At 40.0% G+C, this 23,370-nt stretch overlaps 1 protein-coding gene across 5 annotated transcripts in view; it reads left to right on the top strand.

Annotated features, from left to right (window-relative positions):
- The window catches only part of LOC129207818 (multidrug resistance-associated protein 1-like), a 48,628-nt gene that overhangs the window by 24,563 nt on the left and 695 nt on the right, over window positions 1-23,370 (top strand). For 4 of the 5 annotated variants that reach the window (XM_054829318.1, XM_054829335.1, XM_054829338.1 and 1 more), the window contains 15 exons: window positions 828-1,004; window positions 1,526-1,693; window positions 2,777-2,963; window positions 4,586-4,655; window positions 5,459-5,519; window positions 6,692-6,911; window positions 7,404-7,558; window positions 12,617-12,772; window positions 13,803-14,002; window positions 14,786-14,912; window positions 16,309-16,410; window positions 17,364-17,507; window positions 19,138-19,296; window positions 21,785-21,951; window positions 22,964-23,158. In XM_054829318.1, the coding sequence (XP_054685293.1) occupies window positions 828-1,004; window positions 1,526-1,693; window positions 2,777-2,963; window positions 4,586-4,655; window positions 5,459-5,519; window positions 6,692-6,911; window positions 7,404-7,558; window positions 12,617-12,772; window positions 13,803-14,002; window positions 14,786-14,912; window positions 16,309-16,410; window positions 17,364-17,507; window positions 19,138-19,296; window positions 21,785-21,951; window positions 22,964-23,158 (2,288 nt within the window). The remainder of the gene's footprint in view (window positions 1-827; window positions 1,005-1,525; window positions 1,694-2,776; window positions 2,964-4,585; window positions 4,656-5,458; window positions 5,520-6,691; window positions 6,912-7,403; window positions 7,559-12,616; window positions 12,773-13,802; window positions 14,003-14,785; window positions 14,913-16,308; window positions 16,411-17,363; window positions 17,508-19,137; window positions 19,297-21,784; window positions 21,952-22,963; window positions 23,159-23,370) is intronic. The other variant, XM_054829327.1, reaches the window with a different exon arrangement.

The raw sequence follows: 23,370 nt of genomic DNA on the forward strand, positions 1-23,370 counted from the left end.
ATTCTCTGATGACAGACTACTGTGCTTGAGCCAATAAATATCAATGGATAAGCATCATATCAGTTAATCTGGTTGCGAGTGGATGTGGCAACATTAAGAAAGTGTCTCAGCCTTGAAAAGAAGTGTTGAACAAGAATCCACTCCTGTGGAAATCTAGTACAGTATCCTGTCACTGTTGGGGGATAGGGGAAGAATATGAAGTTGAGGTGTTCCGAATCCAAGAGTAGTAATTAATAGGAAAAAATCAGCTGTGTAGAATCTAATAAGGAATGCATATATCCAACAAGTGTATCTATACTATCAATTTGTTGTAAAATTAATAGATTTTCACAGGGCATGTAGCTTAATGTAAGAAAAGATCTAGGAGTATTTCCAGTTGTCATTCCTATCCTGTAACCTTAATTTCTAATGGCTGACACATTCCACAGCATCTTATGTAAAAATACAAACAATCAAACTGTATTTTGATATATACCTAATACAGACCCATTTTGCTGCATGTAAATCTTACAATGGATGCCTGTTTGTCACTCAGATCTTTCTCTGAAAGACTTTGTTCAATGTATGTCCCAAGTCTGTCAGTTTTATTCTAGGTATGTGCTCTTATAATAATTACAGGCAAGCTCTTATACAGGAACAGGAATATTCAACAGACTGTTTTTATTGCCTGATTTAGTCAAAATTTTAACAGTTTAATAATGCTCAAGTTTTGGAAGTAATTACTGGTTACTTTGAGGTAAAGGTGGAATTTCAAATGTATTTTTAAATGTTATTTTTCATGTTCAGAAAGCCCAAGTAAAAAAAAAATTGTTTCCAATTCTTTTTAGGGTTCAGTGGCATATGTTTCTCAGCAGGCTTGGATTCAAAATGACAGTTTACAGGAAAATATTCTCTTTGGTTCAAATCTAAATAGGCCATACTACGAACTTGTTTTAGAGTCTTGTGCTTTACTGCCAGATTTGGAACAGTTACCGAATGGAGACCAAACAGAGATTGGAGAAAGGGTGAGAATTTAAGGTGTCAGAAATGATGCAATGAGTTATGGCTTTTATGTTTTTATATATTATCTATTTGATAATTTACAGTGATGACTAATCAGTCAAGTCAAGTACATCTATCCCATCTCCTTACTTAGCTTACTTACTTTGAACTTAACTTCTGTTCAAGCTCTGAACTCTTATTAATTTTTAAAATGGCTCTTTTCTCTACAGAAGTTTGAGTCAGCCCTGTCCTGTTCTCCAGGGATTTCCTTTATACTGTAAAAATGCCTGTATGACTGTAAAGAAAAGTTAATTTTTAATTTTCCAAAGTACCTTTCATTTGCCCATTTTGGAGTTGAGATTTAATCAACAGAGCCCAAACTTTGCTCTAATTACTTGAAAATCCAAATGTTACCTTTCTATTTTCATAACTAGTATAAAATTTACTTTGATTACCTCAAAAAAATGATGAGACTAAGCATGATACACTGGTCTTCTTTAGTATTTCATCTTTAAATGTGGATTATTTTGGCTTTCTTCCTTAGGGTGTCAATATAAGTGGAGGGCAGAAGCAGAGAGTGAGTCTCGCTAGAGCTGTGTACAGCAATGCTGACTTGTATCTTCTGGATGACCCCCTGTCTGCTGTAGATGTACATGTTGGGAAACATCTTTTTGAGAAGCTAATTGGCCCTTCAGGTCTCTTAAAAAGCAAGGTAAAGTAGGGTGGCTTCCTTTCAGTTTGGGGTGAACTGCTTTGTACAATACAACACACACAGTAAAAGTCCCAGTCATTCTGCAAAAGCTCATCTCTTACCCAATGTGTAGATGAAAATTATTCTCAGTAAAGAAGCTAAATAAAAAGCACAGCTGATTGTGCCAATTTGAAGCCTATTGGGTAGACATAGCACAGACCCAAAAGAAAAAAAAAAGATTAAGAGCTGGCCTGACCTGGGAGTCTGAAAGATTCATGTAGTGCTTGCTCATTTCTTCTTTTCTGGGAGTTTTTGAGGAGTGCTGCGATCTGCATGTAGGAGGCAAGGTGGAGCCCTTTGTGGTCACTGTTGATGCCTCACTGCAGCAAATAGGTTATAGCTGTTATAGGTTCTAGAAAGAAAGGCTTCTTGTTGAACAAAGAAATTCCTAGGGGAAAGTGGAATCAGAAGGAATAGATTCTTCCATTTAAGAACTGTTCATGTGGGAAGGTAAGATAGCTTGTAAAAAATCTCTCCTCAGTGTTACGAATTAGTACAGATTATTCCCGCTGGCTGATGCCTGCAAAACATGTATTACTATGAAATACTATTATGAATACGTTACTTACTATGAAGTAAATGTCTTTTACTTTCCCTCTCTCCCTTCTCCCTTTTCTTAATTTACCTGCTCCATGGGTTACAAGTATCTGGCAGAAGCAAGAACTCTAGTAATGGTAGAATTGTAAGCAATTTTTAATGTTGAGACTGTCAGACTACATGTAGCGTATTAAAAGCTGTAGTATCTACCTCTTTTCTTTACAACCTAATCTAAACCATTCATGAGCAGAAGATACACATTAAGAAACAGGTAAGTAAAGTAATAGCAAGTACCTATAAGCATAAAGTTTGACATTACAATCAGCAATTAAAAGAGTAATGTAGTAAAGTAGGCAATGAACAACAATAATAATAATAAAGTAGACAAATAAATGAGCAAAATCCCAGAAAAAATTTCATTATGTCATGCCAGCTATCATAATATAATGTCTACATTTTATATAGGCTTTGTATTTATATGGTAAAATGGAAAACATTGTGTTTCAGACTCGTATATTGGTGACCAATAACCTAACACTCCTGCCTCACACTGATCTTATAATAGTAATGGAAGAGGGCAGAATAAGTCAAATGGGGACCTACCAAGAACTCATTTCAAAGAGAGCTAATTTTGCTGAGCTTATTCAAGTCTTCAGCACAGAGCATACAAGTGAAGAGACAACTCCAATGGAAGGTGAGAAAATTTGTATACTGTGTTTGCTTAGCATTTTTTTCTTTTCATTGAAGCTTCTCAAAATATTCCTCCTCCCCTTCCTGGAAATGAATAGAATAATTGCTGGAAAATGTAGAGCATTTCTGTCTACATTTTGGTATAGAGTTATAGGTTATAAACTGAAAAAAATATCAGGCTTTAATGTCTTGAGATCAGATGGTTTACTCTTTCAACTAATGAATGTATGATAAAGCTGCCTTATGCAGCTGTTTTCTACTTTTACATACTGTATTAATTACCTGATAAAGTTACCTGATTCTGCTAAGGATTTATCACACAATAAATAACTTAGGGGTGTTTCAAATTAATCTTGCAGTGTCAATGATTATGTCCTGTTTTATATTGGATGCTTCCCGTTTTCATGACCTTAGACTGCTGTAATCATGGAGCACAGCAGAAGGAGTAGGAGAATATGGCCCATGTGTAGGAGAAAATAATAAATGAAAATTTTAGTACTCTTAGGAAATACTTCCAGCCAACAAGTAGACAGCATAAACAAACAAATACTGCATAAGACCTTAAAAAAGCTTATTTACAAACCATTCACATGGGTTGGAACTCCACTTATTTTTGTTCCTGAGTTGTTCAATGTGTGCTCTTTATAGAGTTGTGAGAAAGAAATAGGTACATTGACAATGCTGTCTGTTTGACCTGCTTTCATCATGTACTTCAGGATGAGATTAATTGCGGTCATTTAATTTTGAAAGAAGAAATCTCCCCACATGACACAGATGAGTCCTGTAACAGATAAGTAACCACAGATATTTATAATGCTGGTTTCCAGTTAGCTTAGCAACTCTAAATTGGGCCTGTAGTAAGTACAATGCACAATGTGGTGGGTTTATTAATTCAGGCCCTATACTGGAGCCAGCACTCTCAAATATTTGCTGGGGATTGAGTGCAGGAGTGGAAAGACAGAACAGCAAATTTGCAAAAGGCAGTAGTGCGCAGTCTTGAGTTAGCTGTGTTGGGATGAAAGTGTGAGGTAGCCATGTAAGGAAACATATTATTCATGGAGAGTAATAGAGAGAGGGAAGGGGAACCAAAGTAATGAGGAAAAGAAACAGCATGCAATGTGTTGTGATACAAAATCATACAGCAGAGGTACATTCAGCAGGATGGACATATCTTTGTCTTAACAGACCTGTTGACAGAAATAACATCAAATATGAAAAAGAAGTAAAAAATCCATTTCCGGAAGAAAAAAGTGTTGAATCCTTCCATTAACACACACATTACAGCAAGCTCGGTTTTCCAGCCATGATGTAAGAATACTTTGAGTTAAGCGCTAATGTTAATATTTGCAGGGATACTAATAATTTCACTAAGCAAGAATGGAATTCCAAACAGACCCCAGGCTCATGGAGGAGATTTACCTGCTGTCACACTTCTAGCATTTGGTCGTAAATGTATCTGTCTTGTGTAGTATCTGTCCCAAGACTAGGTCGACTTAAGGAGTTCATAATATAAAGTAACTCTGTTCATCATTTTGTCCCTGTTTTTTATTTCTAGCTTATTGTACTGTACCTGTCTACTCATGGTGTAATACCGAAAAGATTTTTCTTTTTTTTTTTCCATTATAGTGAGTTCTTCAAAAGAAGGCAGCCAACTAGGGAGAAGTCTGCAACAAAGAGAACTGCTGAAACATAAAGAGTAAGTATTTAAAAAAAAAAAAATTAGCCATTGATTAACTAATGCAATGCTAGAACAACACTAAGTGCTGAAGGCTCTGCCACTATGCTTCACTGTGTAAACATGGGTTAAGCCTGAATGCCCATTAGCAGTTGGCTGGAAAGTGTGTATCTGGAGCTCATCTTCTGGTTTCACTTTATACAAAAGAAATCCAGTTAATGTGCTGCATGAGTTCAAGAGGTCCAGTTCGTGGCCTGTTTCACTGTGTGAACCAAAGTACATTAAGCAGGAATGAAGGGGACTTTCAGAAGACCAATTGAAATCACTGATGTGGATGCACCCACAGTTCCCTGGCAGCAATTTGACTTCTTGGTGTAATGACAAGTTGTTTATGCTCTTTGTTTTTTCCCCTGCAACATTAATTTATTTTCTTCCACCATTAAGAAAACTTCTCAGCTTTCAAATAGTTGAATGACCTCCTAGATCAAGTTGTAAAGCACTGTAGTGATATATTTGCAGTGGTAGAAGATAGTGCAAAGATGAAGTAGAAAAGACTCCATGGAGCAAGTTCAGACAATGCAGGACACTTAAGCTTAAGTGGTCCAGAAGTGGTAGAATTGGATGTGTCAAATAGTAATGCCTAATCCTAGGCCCAGACAAGGGCTGAGACCCAAGTTGCACCACACTTAATATGCCTCTGAAAAGGGCAGTCTTACATCTTTAGCTGACAAGATTTTATAGTATCCATTTTTGCTTAGAAATAAATGGATATATTCTTTGTATGATGATTCACAAGAAGATTTGAAAGTGTTTCTTGTTTGCAGTTCTTCCTTTGATCAATGGAAAATATTCACTAACAATAAAGAAAAAGTTGCCACTGGTGGTGTAAGTATGACTAATAGAAAAGGGTTTGACATTTGTTTTTATAAAAATGTATTATTTTGCAGTTGCATTTTTCTGTTTCTTGTTAAGGTTGCCTGACATCTCATTACTGAATTTAAAATAAATCTTACAGGTTTTTACGAAATTTTAAGTATGTAGTCTGAGATTTTCTATTTTGATGATCTGCTACTGGCTGTATTTTCATATTATATCTAGGTCCAGTTTGTTTTACATATTTCAGAAAGAAGATAATGAAAAAAGCTTTTACCTCTCTTAGAAAAACATTCTATCTGTCCTGAAGTTTAAATAACTATATGCTAGAGCAGAGACTAGAAATTTTGCATGGTAATACTGCTCCAGTATTGTTTTATGCTAGAAGCATACTTTCTGTAGTCTCTATTAAAAAAATCTGCCACTTGCTAGGTAGAGGGAAAAGAAGGGGTGAAAAAGAATGTGGAGAAGGTCAAAGCTTCCTGGTAAGCTGTAGTTTAATTAAAATAAGAAGGAGAGGGATGGAGGGGGGAAGAGGTTTCTGGCAAGATGGTAGAAATAGATGCTTTAAAAAATTAGTTTGCAGAAGAGACAGAAGAGTTTGTGCCAGCTAGAGCTCATTTCACTCCAAACCCTGTAATGAAATCCAAGAATCTGTCATTATTCTGCTCCTACCAGTTCTACCTTTCAAGTGGCCTAGCTGAGTTTGGTCCCATTAGTCCTCATCTACACCAAGGAGAACTTTCTCCTGCTGACACTAATTTCCTTGGCTTCAGTAGCCCAGAGTGGCAGTTCTAAAGCTTCTAGTTCCACTAATGAATAGAGTAAGATTTGCTTCATGCAAACTGCCCAGGAATCGCACTCTTGATTGGTTGGTTGGGTGGGTTTTTGGTTTGGTTTTGTTTTGTATAATCTACATATGTAAGATTTTTTTAAGACCTACACTGGAAAGTGTCAGAAGTAAGATTGCCTATGATACGTATCATTAAAGAGCAGGATGTAGTGGGAGAGGGAACCTTTTTAGAGTAGGACATTATGTACCTAAGTTATCAGATTTAATTAAGAAATTCTTTAGATTTATTCTGAATTTAATGTATCCAATTCACATTATATAATGCGTATGTGCCTTCAGTAATGATTTTACAAGTCCTTTTTTATATATTCTCTTTTTTTAATATATTTAGGTTAAAACATCAGTTGTTTTGAAATACCTCCAGGCCTTTGGCTGGCAATGGATGTGGCTAACCATAGCTGCTTATTTAGGACAAAATGTTCTAGCCATTGGACAAAATCTATGGCTTAGCACCTGGACTGCAAAAACAGCAAAAGTTAGTGATTTCACAGAATGGAAACAATCACAAATCTATAAACTTCGTATCTATGGGCTTCTGGGATTCATACAAGGCAAGGAAGAGCTTTTATGACTGTTTTCTAACCATTTGCCAAGTTGGATGTGCCTGAATATGTATTAGTAAAGAAATAATGCTGGTTGTTTCATAAACAGAATTGTATGTCACACAGTATAATAGTTGAACCTGGGGAGAGAAGAGATATACAGACACGTAGAAGAAAATACTACTTAATTTTATGATACTTCTGTGAATTCTTGGAACATCGAAGTGTAACCTAATGCAGTTATGTTGGTATCTCAGTGAGGAAGGAAATCAGTGTTGATGTGTAGTGGCATGCTAGCACGAGAGACTTAATTACAGGAAAAACGTACTTATGAAGTAGTAAGACATATCAACAAAATACAAATATGTACATTTGTAAAACTAAAATATGAAGTGCAACTGTTGGATTGCTCGTTGTGGTAGAAAACAGTGACAGAAACAAGCTTCATCTCCTTTCCCTCCCCAGCCATTCATGCTGTCTTTTAATTTATCCATTCACTAGGTCTTCTCGTTTGCTGCGGCGCTTACGTGCTCGCCAGGGGATCCCTGTCTGCTTCTCGGGCGTTGCATCATCAGCTGTTAGACAATGTATTGCACCTTCCTCTTCAGCATTTTGAAACTAACCCAGTTGGTCAGATCATCACTAGATTCACAAAGGTAAAGGGAAAACTCGTGCCTATTTTCCATTTTATGAAAATGAAGCTTGAGTGACTACAGATGCAATTCCATTTAGCAGTGTTGAAAAATTAAAGATATCAAAGGAAGTGAATGCAATATCTAGCAATAGAAAGCTGTTTCAGTGCATAAAAAACTTAAAGAACTGTCTCAAGCTATTTACTTACAAAATCATCAAAATATTATTAGTAGTTGTAGAGACCCTATCCAAGATCATTAGGAGGCCATTCATAGAATCATAGAATGGTTTGGGTTGGAAGGGACCTTGAAGATCATCTAGTTCCAACCCCCCTACCATGGGCAGGGACACCCTCCACTAGACCAGGTTGCCCAAAGCCTCATCCAGCCTGGCCTTGAACACTTCCAGGGATGGGGCTTCCACAACTTCTTTGGGCAACCTGTTCCAGTGCATCACCACTCTACCAGTAAAGAACTTCTTTCTAACATCTAACCTAAATCGACCTTCCTTCAGCTTAGACCCATTACCCCTTGTTCTGTCACTACACTCCCTGATAAACAGTCCCTCTCCAGCTTTCCTGTAGGCCCCCTTCAGGTACTGGAAGGCCGCAATTAGATCTCCCCGGAGCCTTCTCTTCTCCAGGCTGAACAACCCCAACTCTCTCAGCCTGTCCTCACAGGAGAGGTGCTCCAGCCCTCTGATCAGCTTCGTGGCCCTCCTCTGGACTCGCTCCAACAGCTCCATGTCTCTCTTGTTCTGGGGCCCCCAGAGCTGGATGCAGTACTCCAGGTGGGGTCTCACAAGAGCGGAGTAGAGGGGCAGGATCACCTCCCTCGACCTGCTGGTCACGCCTCTTGATGCAGCCCAGGACACGGTTGGCTTTCTGGGCTGCAAGTGCACACTGCTGGCTCATGTTGAGCTTCTCATCAATCAATACCCCCAAGTCCTTCTCCTCGGGGCTGCTTTCAATCCATTCCTTGCCCAGCCTATAGCTGTGCTTGGGATTGCGCCGACTCATGTGCAGAACCTTGCAATTGGCCTTGTTGGACTTCATGCGGTTCGCATGGGCCTACCTCTCCAGCCTGTCAAGGTCCCTCTGGATGGCATCCCTTCCCTCCAGCATGTCGACCCCACCACACAGCGTGGTGTCGTCGGCAAACTTGCTGAGGGTGCACTTGATCCCACTGTCCATGTCGCCGACAAAGATGTTGAACAGTGCCGGTCCCAGTACCAACCCCTGAGGAACACCACTCGTCACCGTTCTCCACTTGGACATTCAGCCGTTGACCACAACTCTTTGAGTGCGACCAGCCAGCCAATCCACCGCGTGGTCCATCCATCAAATCCATGTCTCTCCAATTTAGAGACAAGGATGTCGTGTGGGGCAGTGTCAAATGCCTTGCACAAGTCCAGGTAGATGACGTCAGTTGCCCTTCCCTTGTCCACCAATGCTGTAACCCCATCATAGAAGGCCACCAAGTTTGTCAGGCACGATTTGCCCCTAGTGAAGCCGTGTTGGCTGTCACCAGTCACCTCCTTATCTTCCATGTGCCTGAGCGTAGTCTCCAGGAGGATCTGCTCCATAATCTTGCCAGGCACAGAGGTGAGACTGACCGGCCTGTAGTTCCCTGGGTCTTCCTTTTTACCCTTCTTAAAAACAGGGGTTATGTTCCCCCTCTTCCAGTCGGCGGGAACTTTGTCAGACTGCCAGGACTTCTCAAATATGATGTCGGGTGGCCTGGCCACTTCATCCACCAGTTCCTTCAAGACCCGCGGATGCAACTCATCAGGTCCCATGATGCACTTGTGCACCTTCAGGTTCCTTAGATATTCTCGAACCCGATCTTCTCCTACAGTGGGCGGTTCTGCATTCTCCCAGTCCCTGCCTTCTGTGACCTGGGCAGTGTGGCTCAAGCATTTGCCATTGAAGACTGAGGCAAAGAAGTCATTGAGCACTTCAGCCTTCTCCATATCCTGGGTAACCAGGTCACCTGTTTCATTCCGGAGGGGACCCACATTTTCCCTCGTCCTCCTTTTATCACTGACATACCTATAGAAGCTTTTCTTGTTGTCCTTGACATCCCTGGCCAGACTAATTTCTGTCGGGGCTTTGGCTTTCCTAACCTGCTCCCTGGCTGCTCGGACAGTTTCTCTGTATTCTTGCCAGGCTACCTGCCCTTGCTTCCACCCTCTGTAGGCTTCCTTTTTTTTGTTTGACTTTGCCCAGGAGCTCCTTGTTCATCCACAGGGGCCTCTTGGTGGTTTTGCTCGACTTCCTCTTTGTTGGGATGCATTGCTCCTGAGCTTGGAGGAGGTGACCCTTGAGTATTAGCCAGCTGTCTTGGGCCCCTCTTCCTTCCAGGGCTTTGTCCCATGGTATTCTACCAAGCAGATCCCTGAAGGGGCCAAAGTCTGCTCTGCTGAAGTCCAGGGTAGCGAGCTTGCTGCGTGCCCTCCTCGCTGCCCTGAGGATCCAGAATTCCACCATTTCGTGGTCACTGCAGCCAAGGCTGCCCTTGAGCTTGACATCCCCTACCAGGCCCTCCTTGTTGGTGAGAATAAGGTCCAGCATGGCACCTCTCCTCGAGGGCTTCTCTGTCACTGGGAGGAGAAAGTTGTCGTCGGCACGTTCCAGGAACTTCCTGGATTGCTTGCGCTCAGCTGCGTTGTCCCTCCAGCAGATGTCAGGGTGGTTGAAGTCCCCCATAAGGACCAGGGGTTGTGAGTGTGAGGCTGCTCCTATCTGCCTATAGAGGGCTTCGTCTGCTCAGTCTCCCTGGTCAGGTGGCCTGTAGCAGACCCCCACTATGATGTCCCCTGCCCCAGCCCTCCCTTTAATCCTGACCCATAGGCTCTCAGTTGGCTCCTCATCCATCCCCAGGTGGAGCTCCATGCACTCCAGCTGGTCATCGACATAGAGGGCGATGCCCCCTCCTTGCCTGCCCTGCCTGTCCTTCCTAAGGAGCCTGTGTCCTTCCATCCCAACACGCCAGTCATAGGAGCTATCCCACCACATCTCTGTAATGCCAATAATGTCACAGCCTTGCAGGCACACACACACGTCTCCAGCTCCTCTTGTTTATTCCCCATGCTCCATACCTTCACGTAGAGGCGTTTCAGTTGTGCCCCCGATGAGGCTGACTTATTGGCTGGGGTGGCTGGGATTCTTTTGATGTATCTTCCCAGTGTTACCCTGTTGGTTCTTGTTGCATCCGGAGCCTCCGGCTCGTCTCCTCTAGGCTTCGAGCGTGCTGTAGTGCATCCAGCACGTCTCTGAGCAGTAGGCTAAGGGCCCTCGCCAGCGCCCCGTCCCTCCAACCTGGGCACATCATCCCACAACATGTCGCTGGCAGGCCTGATGTTATCCCCCTCCCCCTTCGAGCCTAGTTTAAAGCTCTGTTGATGAGCCCCACTAGTTCCTGGGCAAAGATCCTCTTCCCCCTTTGAGAGAGATGAATCCCATCCTGGTGCCGTGTAGGCCGCCCCATTGTCAAAGAACCCAAAGTTGTGGCGTTGACACCAGCCACGGAGCCATGCATTTATGGACTGCGTCCGCCTGTTCCACCCAACATTGCTGCCCTTAACTGGAAGGAGGGAGGAGAATATTACCTGCGCCCCGGAATCCTTCAGTGACTGCCCTAAGAGCCTGAAGTCCCTTTTGATCGCTTTTGTGGTGCGTGTCTCTGCTTCCTCCCCACCCACATGGAGGAGCAGCAGTGGGTAATAGTCAGAGGGCTGTACCAGGCTGGGGAGTTTCCTAGCGGTGTCCTTGACACGGGCCCCAGGGAGGCAGCAGACTTCTCTGAAAGGAGGGTCTGCCCTGCATATCAGGCCCTCTGTACCCTTCAGATGGGAGTCCCCTACGACTATAACTCTCCTTTTCTTCTTTGTTGGGGTGGTCACAACCCGAGGCATGGGCCTTTTGGGCGTAGGTGTTACCTCTGGAGTAGCTTGGCTGTCATCCATATCCTCGCTCGAGTGGCCTTCCACAGCCAGAGCCTCGTACCTATTGCACAGGGGTACGTGGGATGGCAAGGTGGGTGAGGAGGAGAAGGTTCGCTGCCTGCCGCGCCACGCGTGGACTTGTTTCCATTCACTGCCCTCTTTGAGGCTGTTGCCTTCTGCCTGGCAAGGGGAGGATACAGGGTCCCCTTCACTTTGGCTTTGGTTCTGTTAGTTGTCCCTGTTTCTTCCTCAAAGACCATTCCTGCAGTGCAATGAGTTTACCAAACCTAAACTTGATCTGTTTTTTAAAAAAACCTGTATTTTTCTTCGATAGTATATTGCATATCAGAATTAAATGTTATTGTCAAAACCAATTAATACATTAAATTCACTTTCTCAGAGGTATATAGACTTAAAGTGAATGTCATTTTCTGTTTTTGTAGTGCTTTGGCTTTAATTGGAACCTCTAACACACAAACGAGTGTCATTTACTATGACTTTAATATTCCTACTCTCATCATAACTAGATTGTTCAAAGTATGCTCAAACATATGCTCTAAGTATGGTCAATGCATCACCAACTACTTCAAATACAGTGACTGTTGATGGCTGTGTTGTCTAGAACAGACCCAACAGTGGTTATGTAATACACTAAAAGATGAGTTGGTTTAGGTTTTACTCAAGCCTTTGGTAGCAATATATTATAAACTGGGTTTGAAAAAGCTTTAATGTGTACAGTAAGAGATTAGTAATATTTCAGTACATTTCTAGAATTATTAACAGGAGTATACAAGAGTTAGGATTTGAATTCGGGGCCTCCTTTTCAGTCTGATATGCTGTACATAAGCTAAAGAGTATTGAGTAGCAAAATAGCAAGAGCTGTCTCTTTTTGACTTCACACACTCAGAGCCTGTTCTCTGACATACCGTGAGTAGTCTACAAGCTATTATGTCTATTTCACTTTTAGACAAACAATAATGATATATGAATACATTTCATTAGGATATAATCAGGGGGGATCCTACTAATTTTTATTGAAGATATTTTAGTTTGATTCCATTTTTAAAGGATTCTTTCTCGAAGTTTCTAGTGGAATTTGCTTACAAAATCTTGGTTATTCTTGGTTATTGTTACAGGACTTATTTATAGTGGACATACGTTTCCATTACTACTTACGAACTTGGCTAAATTGTACACTAGAAGTTATTGGAACCATTCTAGTTATCACATCTGCCTCACCACTATTCATAGTGGTAATGATTCCCCTGGGATACTTTTATTTTACTATCCAAGTAAGTGCATTAAGCTTTTATGAAGATTTCTAGATGTATGTGGATGAAATGTCCAAAGCAATCAGGAATACAGGTTTAAATTATTCCTTATTGTGAAAAAAAAACAAACCACCAAACACATATATATATATAGAGAACATATCTGAAATTGCTTTCAGAAAAAAATCTTCAGGCTTCTTAAAAGGAAATTAGAACACTTTTTGAATATATCCTGTAATGCTTGGGAACTTTTAACAGCTTACATTTTTCTCTTTATATTTTCCTTTTTCTTAGGAAGATACAATATTGATATAGATCCCACCAACAAATTTGATGAAGTTACCTGAAAAAAAGGAGGTGTACATTATAGTGAAAGTTAAAAGTTGAAGGGTAACCCTGAAAAAGCAGATGTAAAATAGAATGATGCCTAAAATACCTGTGCTATTTTTTGAGTAGAGTGTCAGTTACACTACTGAGAAACAAGAGAGTAATGTTTCAGAAAGACTAGTGGCTGCATTCCAGTTTCTTGATGCTCAGAGTATGGTCTGTGATTAAAGACCTCGACAGATTCTTAAAATAACAATGTAGAGGAAGGAAAAGGGTGCCTGGATTCAGTTTCTGGTAAGGAATTTAAATACAGACACCCTTACATAGTAAAGGCTGACTTTCATCTGGGAAAGAAGCAGGACATTCTAATTTGAAAGTTTACATAGAAGTTTTAGTTGGTTGTTACACACCTCTTGTGGTACAGCACTTTTTCTATAGAATTTGGAAATAATGCTCTCTTATTTTAACCTTGCCAGTAATTTATGTATTGCAGTTATGTCAGTATTACAATATTGGTGTGTCCCAAGAGACAGATTTTTTTTTTTCTATGCTGTTTGTGAACAGCTTTTTTTCTATGTGGACAGTTCTGACTTTTTCACATTCAAAATTTACAGGAATTACTTAACAGGTTACTTAGCTGGAAATAAATATGGCAAATATTTTAAAGAATGTAAAAGAAACTGTAGCAACTTAAAATGTCTGTTTTGTCTTACTGTTTTATTAGCAATACTACATAGCGAGTTCACGACAAATTCGACGGCTAGCAGGAGCATCGCATTCTCCTGTGATCTCCCACTTCAGTGAGACTCTAGTAGGGTGTTCAACAATTCGAGCATTTGGCCACCAAGAGAGATTCATTAGAAAAAATAATGATCTTGTGTATGAGAACTTAGTTTACTTCTACAACAATGTCATCTCAAACAGGTACTTTACAAAAGTTCTGCATCTGTGACTGAGACTTTCTTCTGTAGAATTCCACAACTAAGTGTTTACCTTTAAGTCAGAGTAAACTCACTGAGAAACAGAAGGACAAGGGCAATTTATTGTCTAAGCACTAGGATGATTTCTTCTTTATGTACCAGGAACTAGCAGGTTTATAAAAATTATGCATATGCTCTCTGGGATGAGAATATTAAAAAAAAAAGTAGTTTATCAATAGGTCATGAGGATGGACTGTACTACATTTCAACTAGCAGTTCCTCTTGCAAGTTTATGAACAAATTGAATTTATATTTCAGTAGTTCACGTGGAAGTAACCTGATGTCTGTACCTACAGGCACCAGTTACGTCTTTAGAGTGGAATCTTGGGTTTAAGGAATTGAGTTCATTTCCTCTTCTTCCTTTGTGATTCAGTTCAGTTACAGGCAGGGATTAGTAAGGAGAAGATTTTCAGTTCTGGTTTTCAGTCATATACCTGAATGTTTTCCAGACAGGAAGATTAGGAAAGCAGTATGAGGAGTGAAGGGAGCGCTAGCCAGGAGCTGAGAGACCTGCGTTTTATTTTTAGCGATGCTACCAGTTCTTGATATGTCATATTCCCTCCCCAGTTCATCTGTAAAATGGGAATGATAGTATTTATCTCTTTTGTAAAGTGGGAAAATTGCTAATATAATGATCTCAAAGAGTCATTATATTAGCCATATGTTCACTATACTATAAAAAAAAATTATGTAATTAACTTTTTTTCTTTGCCTTGACTTGCTACAGGTGGCTATCTGTCAGGCTTGAATTTCTGGGAAATCTAATGGTGTTCTTTGCTGCACTGTTTGTAGTACTGGCTGGAAATACAGTGAGTTCTTCTACAGTGGGTTTATCAATATCCTATGCTCTAAACGTAAGTAATGATGCAATTTTTTTGCTGCTACCATATTGCATATGACAAGGGAAGAATATATACAGTGAAATTGTGTAGGTGAATATACATGGTGGCATCGATGAAACTAAATCCCATGGGCAGAACAGAGTTGTCTTTTGAGTTCTATTAATTCTGGGAAGCTTCACATTATTTTCCACTTCTGAATTTCAATGAAATAATAATTATTAAAACATATTTAAAAATCAAGTTATTGAAACTTGATTATATGGTTTATTTTTAAGTGTTTTGTTATAATAAGAATAAGAAGCCTAGTCATGTACAACTATACTTCATATTTGATTTCTTGTTCACTTACTGAATGTTATGTATGAATGTTTAATAAAATCATTTATTTTGACATTGTCCTTGTAAAGGTAATATGTGAAAGCCACATTTGAAATGTGTCTTGAAGTGAGGTAAACTGTACTGATAAGTTGCTAGTTAAAATAAAACTTAAGTATTAGGTACGGACAAACTAAGTCTTCAGGTTTCTTTAATCTTAGGATGCTTAGGAGTCTAGTGGTGTCCAGATTCTCACTGTGGGAAGTGCTTCAGAAACACAGCTGACAGATATTAATGAAGAGAAATACAAAAAAATATCAGTTACCTGTCATGGTATATCCACATCACCCCCAACTCACAAGAGTTCCATTTTCTGTTATCCAGAGATAGAACAATGTCATTTATATCATCATATACTTGGTGATGACATTCACAGGTACTGCACAGTTTTTCACCTTCATTTGATGTCAAATTAACACCATTCTTTATTTCGACACATACAGCATCTCAAAACAGTTGACATTAAGAATTGTTTTGGCTCACTTTTTTCCTGTAGAAGTGAGAATATTTAACCACAGAATTAGTACCATTAAAGTGGTACCAATTCTGTCTGCAGAAGCATTCCCAGCGCTTGAAGATGACAAATTTGGCAGACATAGCAGACCAAATACATATCTCCATTACAAATTCTTTCTTTGTATTTCTAGCTTACTTTACCTAGGGAATAGTGCAACAATGTACCCACAATATGAGCCATGTATGTTTTGCATTTTGACATATCACACAATTACTGTGCATTTTCTGTTGATCTTAAAGTAGTTTCAGACTTCTGGAGCTGTTAATGTTAGTGAAAATTACAACAGCCATTGGGCATTCTGAAAGCAGACAAGAAGTGCTCAGAGGAATGCTGAGATCAGTCATTTTCTAAGTGATAGTTCATTTGGCATGCCATCATTTTCTGTACACTTTTTGGCTTCTGTAATTAAGCATCCAGCTTATGAAATGATTAAATTTGAGGTAAGTTTCGAAATCAGTTTGCTGTATTCTAGTAGAGTCAATTTTTTTACGTTCTACGATGCAACTATTTCCCCAGATAATTCCGAGTCTGAATTTTTGGGTGCGTAAAGCATGTGAAATCGAGACCAATGCAGTTTCAATTGAAAGAATTTGTGAATATGCAAAAATGGATAAAGAGGTGAGCTTTCTTCTTGAAATGGTGAGCATTCTTCTTGAATATTTAATTTGTGTGCATAGAAAATGGCTTAGATTGACTTTAACATTGGTGAGTGGTCATAGCAAGTTGTAAGTTGTTATTAAATATTTTCTCATTTTTTTTATATTGAGAATAATATGTAGCTTCTTCATTACATTTCTAGTCATAGCAGTTTTATTCCTATTTCAACCAGTAAATTTCTTGGCATCCTTCTTAGCAAGAGATTTTGTAGTAAGACTAATGCAGCTACAGCTCAGGTGAACTTTCTATGCTGTGTGCAACCAAGAGGAGCATTTTAAGAGATGAAGACAGGAAGAGCAGCCTGTCAGACCCCTAACTGTTACTCACCTCATGTCTGGAGAGACATTTGTTTCAGACCGATTTGCCTTTCTTATTGGGCTTTTCTAAAAGTAGAGACCATCTCAAGTACGGAGGCATAAGAAACTTGGTCTGTCTCAGAAACAAGACTCTTCTACTTCTTCATTCTCTTTCACCCTTCCCCCATGTTTATGTTTCTTAACCTTTGTTTGCATCTTTCTGTTCTCTCCTACTCTACTTCTTTAAACAAAATGTTTCTCATAAGGTATGCATTTTAAATATCTGGGAGATTAGGCATGAGATTCAATTCAGGTCCTGTCAATTGATGGAACAGATACCAGACTATTAGCAACTACCCAATTAAACTGAGTTTACTTTTTGAAATGAGTGTATGAGATGTTGTTTAAAAAAACCACAACCCAAAACCCCTAAAAATCCCAGCTGGAATGTTTCTGCCCAGTGTTCATGAAAGTAGGTTCTCCTTCCCTTATATAGCATTGGAATTATTCTAAACCTGGTGGGATTTTTAAAGATATATATATAATTTTCCTAATGTTTTTATTAACTTGTAACATTTTTAATCTCATATATTGAAATACCAATGGTTTTAATTCCAGGAACCGTGGATAATGTCAAAAAGACCACCAGTGGAGTGGCCCGATAGAGGAATAATAGAGTTTGTTAACTACAAGGCTCAGTACAGGAAGGATCTTGGTTTAGCCCTGAATGATGTCTCTTTTCAGACACAGAGTGAAGAGAAGGTACTATTGTGTTGGGTTTGCGTGGCAGGGTTTTGGTAGCGGGGGGGCTACAGGGGTGGATTCTGTGAGAAGCTGCTAGAAGCTCCCCCTGTGTCTGACAGAGCCAATGCCAGCCGGCTCCAAGACGGGCCCGCCGCTGGCCAAGGCCAAGCCAATCAGCGCCTCTGTGATAACATATTTAAGCAGGGAAAAAAACAGTTAGAGAGAGCTTTTGCAGCCGGAGAGAGGAGTGAGAAGATGTAAGAAACTCTGCAGACACCAAGGTCAGTGCAGATGGAGGGGCAGGAGGTGCTCCAGGCGCCGGAGCAGAGATCCCCCTGCAGCCTGTGGTGAAGACCATGGTGAAGCAGGCTGTCCCCCTGCAGCCCATGGAGGAAGGATGAGGGGGTGTAGAGATTCCACCTGCAGCCCGTGGAGGACCCCACGCCGGAGCAGGTGGAGGCACCTGAAGGAGGCTGCGGCCCGTGGGAAGCCCACGCTGGAGCAAGTTCCAGGCCGGACCGGTGGACCCGTGAAGAGGGGAGCCCATGCCAGGGCAGGTTTGCTGGCAGGACTTGTGACCCCGTGGGGGACCCCACACTGGAGCAGTTTGCTCCTGAAGGTCTGCACCCCGTGAGAGGGACTCCATGCTGGAGCAGGGGAATGATGAGAGGAGTCCTCCCCCTGAGGATGAAGAAGCAGCAGAAACACCGTGAGATGAACTGACCGTAACCCCCATTCCCCGTCCCCCTGTGCCGCTGAGGGGGGGAAGCCGGGAGTGAAGTTGAGCCCTGGAAGATGGGAGGGGTGGGGGGAGGTGTTTTAAGAGTTGATTTTATTTTCTCATTCCTCTACTCTGTTTTGCCTAGTAATAAATTAGATGAATTCCCTCTCTAAGTTCGGTCTGTTTTGCTCGTGACGATAACTAGTGAGTGATCTCTCCCTGTCCTTATCTCGACCTGCAAGCATTTCGTTATGCCTTTTCTCCCCTGTTTGGTGAAGGAGGGGAGTGAGAGAGAGGCTCTGGTGGGCACCTGGCCTCCAGCCAGGGTCAACCCACCACACAACTATATATAATAAGAAATAAATGAGAGGTATAGATATAGCAAGATGATGTTGAACAGGGAAGATATTAAGTAGATAAGACATTAAAGACAAATGAGAAAAGGAAAAGTATTTTCTTCTATGATGTAGAAATTCTTATCCCTGTAAGAAACTGAGATAATGTTTTATGAATTTGGCAGTTTTAAGGAAGATCCAAATTTGAAATGAAATCTCCTGTCCACTGTGCTGAATATTTCTGCCAGATTAGTGTTAATCAAATTTGGATTTGGGATCAGGGAACACCAAGTGGGACCTAGTTTAGTCTCATTGGTTTGAACTGGGAAGTGCTGGACAAAAGGGAGGGGAAACGGAAAGTATTCCCGCTGAACCAGGCATAGGCTGTACTGCTTCTGACGGAGAGCTGTGATTGTGAGTCATGTGTTCCAGAAGTGAGTTTTAAACACTTTTATTCACCTATAGGATTGCATGTTGGTGAAAGAAACTGAAGTGTTGAACTGAAAGTTGAAACTGAATTCATTAATCATTTTTCATATAGAAGGTGTAGCATGGAAAGGTATAGTCTTTATCAGAAAACTTTCTTTTTCAGGTTGGAATTGTTGGAAGAACAGGAGCTGGCAAATCAACACTCACAAATTGCTTGTTTAGAATTCTAGAGGGATCTGAAGGCAAAATAATTATCGATGGAATTGATATATCAACTATTGGACTCCATGACCTACGTGGAAATCTTAACATTATTCCACAGGTGAGATGTGTTTTAGAGATAACTTTTATATTTTTTTTACTAGCACAAGACATTTCATTTTTTTTGGAGAAATTATAACCCCAAAATCCACAGGCTGCCAAGAGGCAAAGGCATAAAACTCCAATAGAATTTTACTGATCTTTGAAAACAGGCTGTGTTATGGCCTATCAGGTTTTAGAATTGAATTTTTAAGAATCTTAGCTATTTGATAAGACAGTAATCTTCAGTACCGTTGGCATAATAGTATCTTGAAAAATGTCACAACTGCATGTTGGCAATTATAAAGAAAAAGGCTCAAAACAGGGAGACCACATGTATGACATTAGGTTTTATTATGCCATTATTTAGTTTTACAGTCTTAGCTAGAATAACCCATGTTCTACAGAATCTGTATGTGTATAGCTACACACGGTGTTTTCAAGTCCCAGCTGAAGGCAAAAATATTTTAAAATAAGTCTGTGCCTGAAGAATGTAGGGAATAAGGTGATGTGTCCACGAATCATGTGATATGTATTTAAATTCATTTGTATGGTCTGTTATGTAAAGCTGTGCTTGCTTACTTCAGAACAGAGCAGGAAACTCAAGATTAGTTCATATATCATTAGGATTGTGTTCATGCTGGTAAATTGATTTACGCTGAAAAGCTCTACTATAAAGTAAGACCTAGAACACAAATTTAATGGTCACCTGAAGACTTTCTGAATGTTCCCTGAATGCCATTCATAAAACCATTTTTTGTGCATCAGTGATGTTACTATCACTTATAATATTTTTTTCTGACATTTTCCAAAGGAAGGTCTATTTTTTTTTTTTTTTTAGCTTTTCTGGAGCTTTAACCCTGGTAATATTTCCTGTGTGTCTCTACCATAGACTGTGCATGGAAACGAGACTAATGCTTAAACCAAAATAGCTTGGGTCTTTCCAAGAATGACCTGAATAGAAAAAAATATGTATATATTCCTTCAAATCCTTGGCTGCTTTTCCTTTGAGAAATATATTTGCTCAGGGCAATGATAAATTTAGAGTTTTTGATAAAACTTTTGCATCGGAAATGACAATACTCAACCAAATTTGATTATGCTGCAGGACTTCAAAACACAACAATTCATACATGCTCAGTTGTAACATTTTTCTTGTTTTAAGCACCTAATACTCTGTGACTCTGCACAACGTCTGACAGTTGTAAATTACACTGTGCTTTCTCACCTGCAGTTACAGATCTGATTTACTGTGGATGGAGTATATTGAATCTACATCAAGGCAACTAAATTAAGAGAGGTAGAAGAAAGTTCAGTGAACTAACAAGCTGGGATCAGAAAAGGAAACTAGAACTGGAAGGGTGCAAAAATGGAGACTGGAGTTTGGGGAGAGTAGGTGGAGTCTGGGGTGTTGAATTGCGTTGGTCAGGAGAATGGAACTGGACAGAGATCAAAGTCTGGGACAGAAAAAAGGGCATGGCAAGATACCAAAGCTTTCAGTGTGCACATACTTTTTCGGATCAGTCAGATCAGTCAAACACAAACACTTTTTAACATGTTAAAGTACAGATTTGCAAATTACTTCAATGATGTTCTAATGCAAATAACATGAAGTTTAAATGAAGAATATATACAAGATCTGATACCATTTTAACTGTCCTTTCTGGTCACCTAGTTGCCTCAAAATTATCACTGTTCTGCTTGCATGTAACTTCCTAGTGAATGTTGTTGGCCTTTTACAGTCTACCTGTTGGGTCACAACCACTATGACTGCACTTAGTCAAGGTGTCTGTTCACTGCCTCTAAAAACATCAGTTCTGCTTATAATTCTGTGCAGGTATGTTGTCAAGTACTGATTTCTTAAATTTGCCTGTTTAAGAAAAAAAAGGGGTTTGTGTGCATCCAAAAAAAGTGTTTAGACTTTACTAAATGCTTGTTTCTACAGTCGTAAGTGCTGGATGTGACCCAAATACATCCTGGCATGTACTAGTCTACATGTACTTTTCCAGACATTCCGTGCTGTATTCAGTGCACAGAAGCTAGTTATGCTCATTTATGCAATAATTATATTTGTTCTTATTGCTGAATATATCACCTTTCCTCTAGGAAATAAAGAATATTTGACTTATAATCATAGCCTTCTAATTTTTCTTAACCGTGCTGATGAATGTAGTACCCAGTGTTGCACAAACTTAACAGTAGTAATAATTCACATGTCGTTGCAGTTCCCAGGTGCTGGGCAGGACTTTAGTCAGCCACAGAACTGGTAGCACAGAGAATGCATAAGAAATCTTTTGTTCTTTACATTTCACTTTAATGAAGAACTGAGCACACTAAGACCCCCCGTAATTTTTGTCTTTTCATCCACCAGCTTCAAAATGTTACCATTTCCCTTGCAAAGCTTCACTTCCAAATTATTTGTCCCAGTTCCCTATGATAATGTAAGGATTTATGGCAGACTGGTTTAGGTTTGTGTTAGAATTGTGCGCTCATGTTCTGCTGTTTTTTAGGACCCTGTCTTGTTTTCTGGGACACTGCAGTCAAATTTGGATCCACTTGGAAAACACTCTGATCTTGAACTGTGGGAGGTACTGGAACTGTGTGACTTAAAGGATTTTGTCCAGTCACTCCCAAAGAAGCTCCTTCATGAGATTTCAGAAGGTGGTGAAAATCTCAGGTACATAAACAAGAAAGTGCTATTGCATTTATTTTCTGGTACTGTAAAACTATGTGTTCCTTCCAGAGAAATTTACTTCAGAAAGTATCAGTATAAAAATGACACTTCTCCCGTCTTTCTCTGTGGAATTATTCTGGTAGTACGAGTTTCTTTGAGGTGACCAGCTGGTCACAACTGTAGAACGTCCTATGGCCTGTGCTGTATGGGAAGCCAAGGAAGCAGACTGTTTTCAGCTCAAGTATATGAGTAGGTGTAAAGGCAAGGAGAGCAATTTATGCACCACCTAATTAGATTTGGATAGAAAAGTGCTCATTTATTTAAATTAAAAAAACCCCAACAACATAACAAACCAGAACAAAACAAAAAAAACCCCAAACCACAAAAAACTGGAAAGAAGGCAAAACTGCAGAGAGCTTATTCCTTTGCTTTATTTGCTTAGGCAAAACAACTGATTTTTTTACTTGTCAAACATTAACCCATGGTTACGTAAGGAGGGTGACACTTGAAAAAGAAGAACTCAGCTCTAGGAGACAAATACTGAAGCTTTCAGCAGCAACGGGGCAGGTCTTAAATGGAGCGTACCGAGTATAAACTTGAATTTTTTTAAGAGATCAGTTTCAGGAGGAAGCCTCTAGAAGGCATACACCACAGCTAACCCATAGGAGTTTCCAAACTTTTACACTGAACATTATTAAAAAGTGGTTTAGCATTCTATCTGGTTTATTCGGAGTCCCCATTATAATGTGAATATAGAAATTGAAGGCAAGAGTAGGTTTAGGCTACAAAGTTCAGCCACAGGTGTTTGAGTCACACCTTAACTATTATTGGTATGCTGAGCAAGAAGAAATCAAAACTTCCAAAACAAGGTGAACATATTTCACTAGTCTTTTCAGAAGTATAAAGTGTTGTTAAGAAAGATAGAACAGATAGGCTCCACAGTAATCTCAGCTTTGTATTTGTTCTCCCTTTCCTCAGTGTGCCTGACCTGACCTCTCAAATGTATTTTTAACAGTGTTGGGCAGAGACAGCTGGTCTGTCTGGCACGTGTTTTGCTACGAAAGACAAAAATCCTGGTCCTAGATGAGGCGACAGCTTCTGTTGACATGGAAACAGATAACTTGGTGCAGTCCACCATCAAAAGAGAGTTTTACAACTGCACAATATTAACCATAGCCCACAGGTTACATACAGTCATGGGTTCAGAGAGGTAAGTAACTTTTGGTAAGCCATTTTAAAAGTAAATGGCTTCCTTTAAAAGCGTCAGTTTTCAGACCTACTAAATTTTACATTCCAACACTTTTTACCTTAGGATCTTTGTATTTGTACAATCTGAGGTATTGCAAAAGACTTGAGCATCAATATTAATTAAATATCGAGCACCTGTGTTCTGTTTCCCCCTTCTAATTACAGAATTAATAT

This window comes from Grus americana, chromosome 1, assembly GCF_028858705.1.
Source record: "Grus americana isolate bGruAme1 chromosome 1, bGruAme1.mat, whole genome shotgun sequence".
NCBI lineage: Eukaryota > Metazoa > Chordata > Aves > Gruiformes > Gruidae > Grus > Grus americana.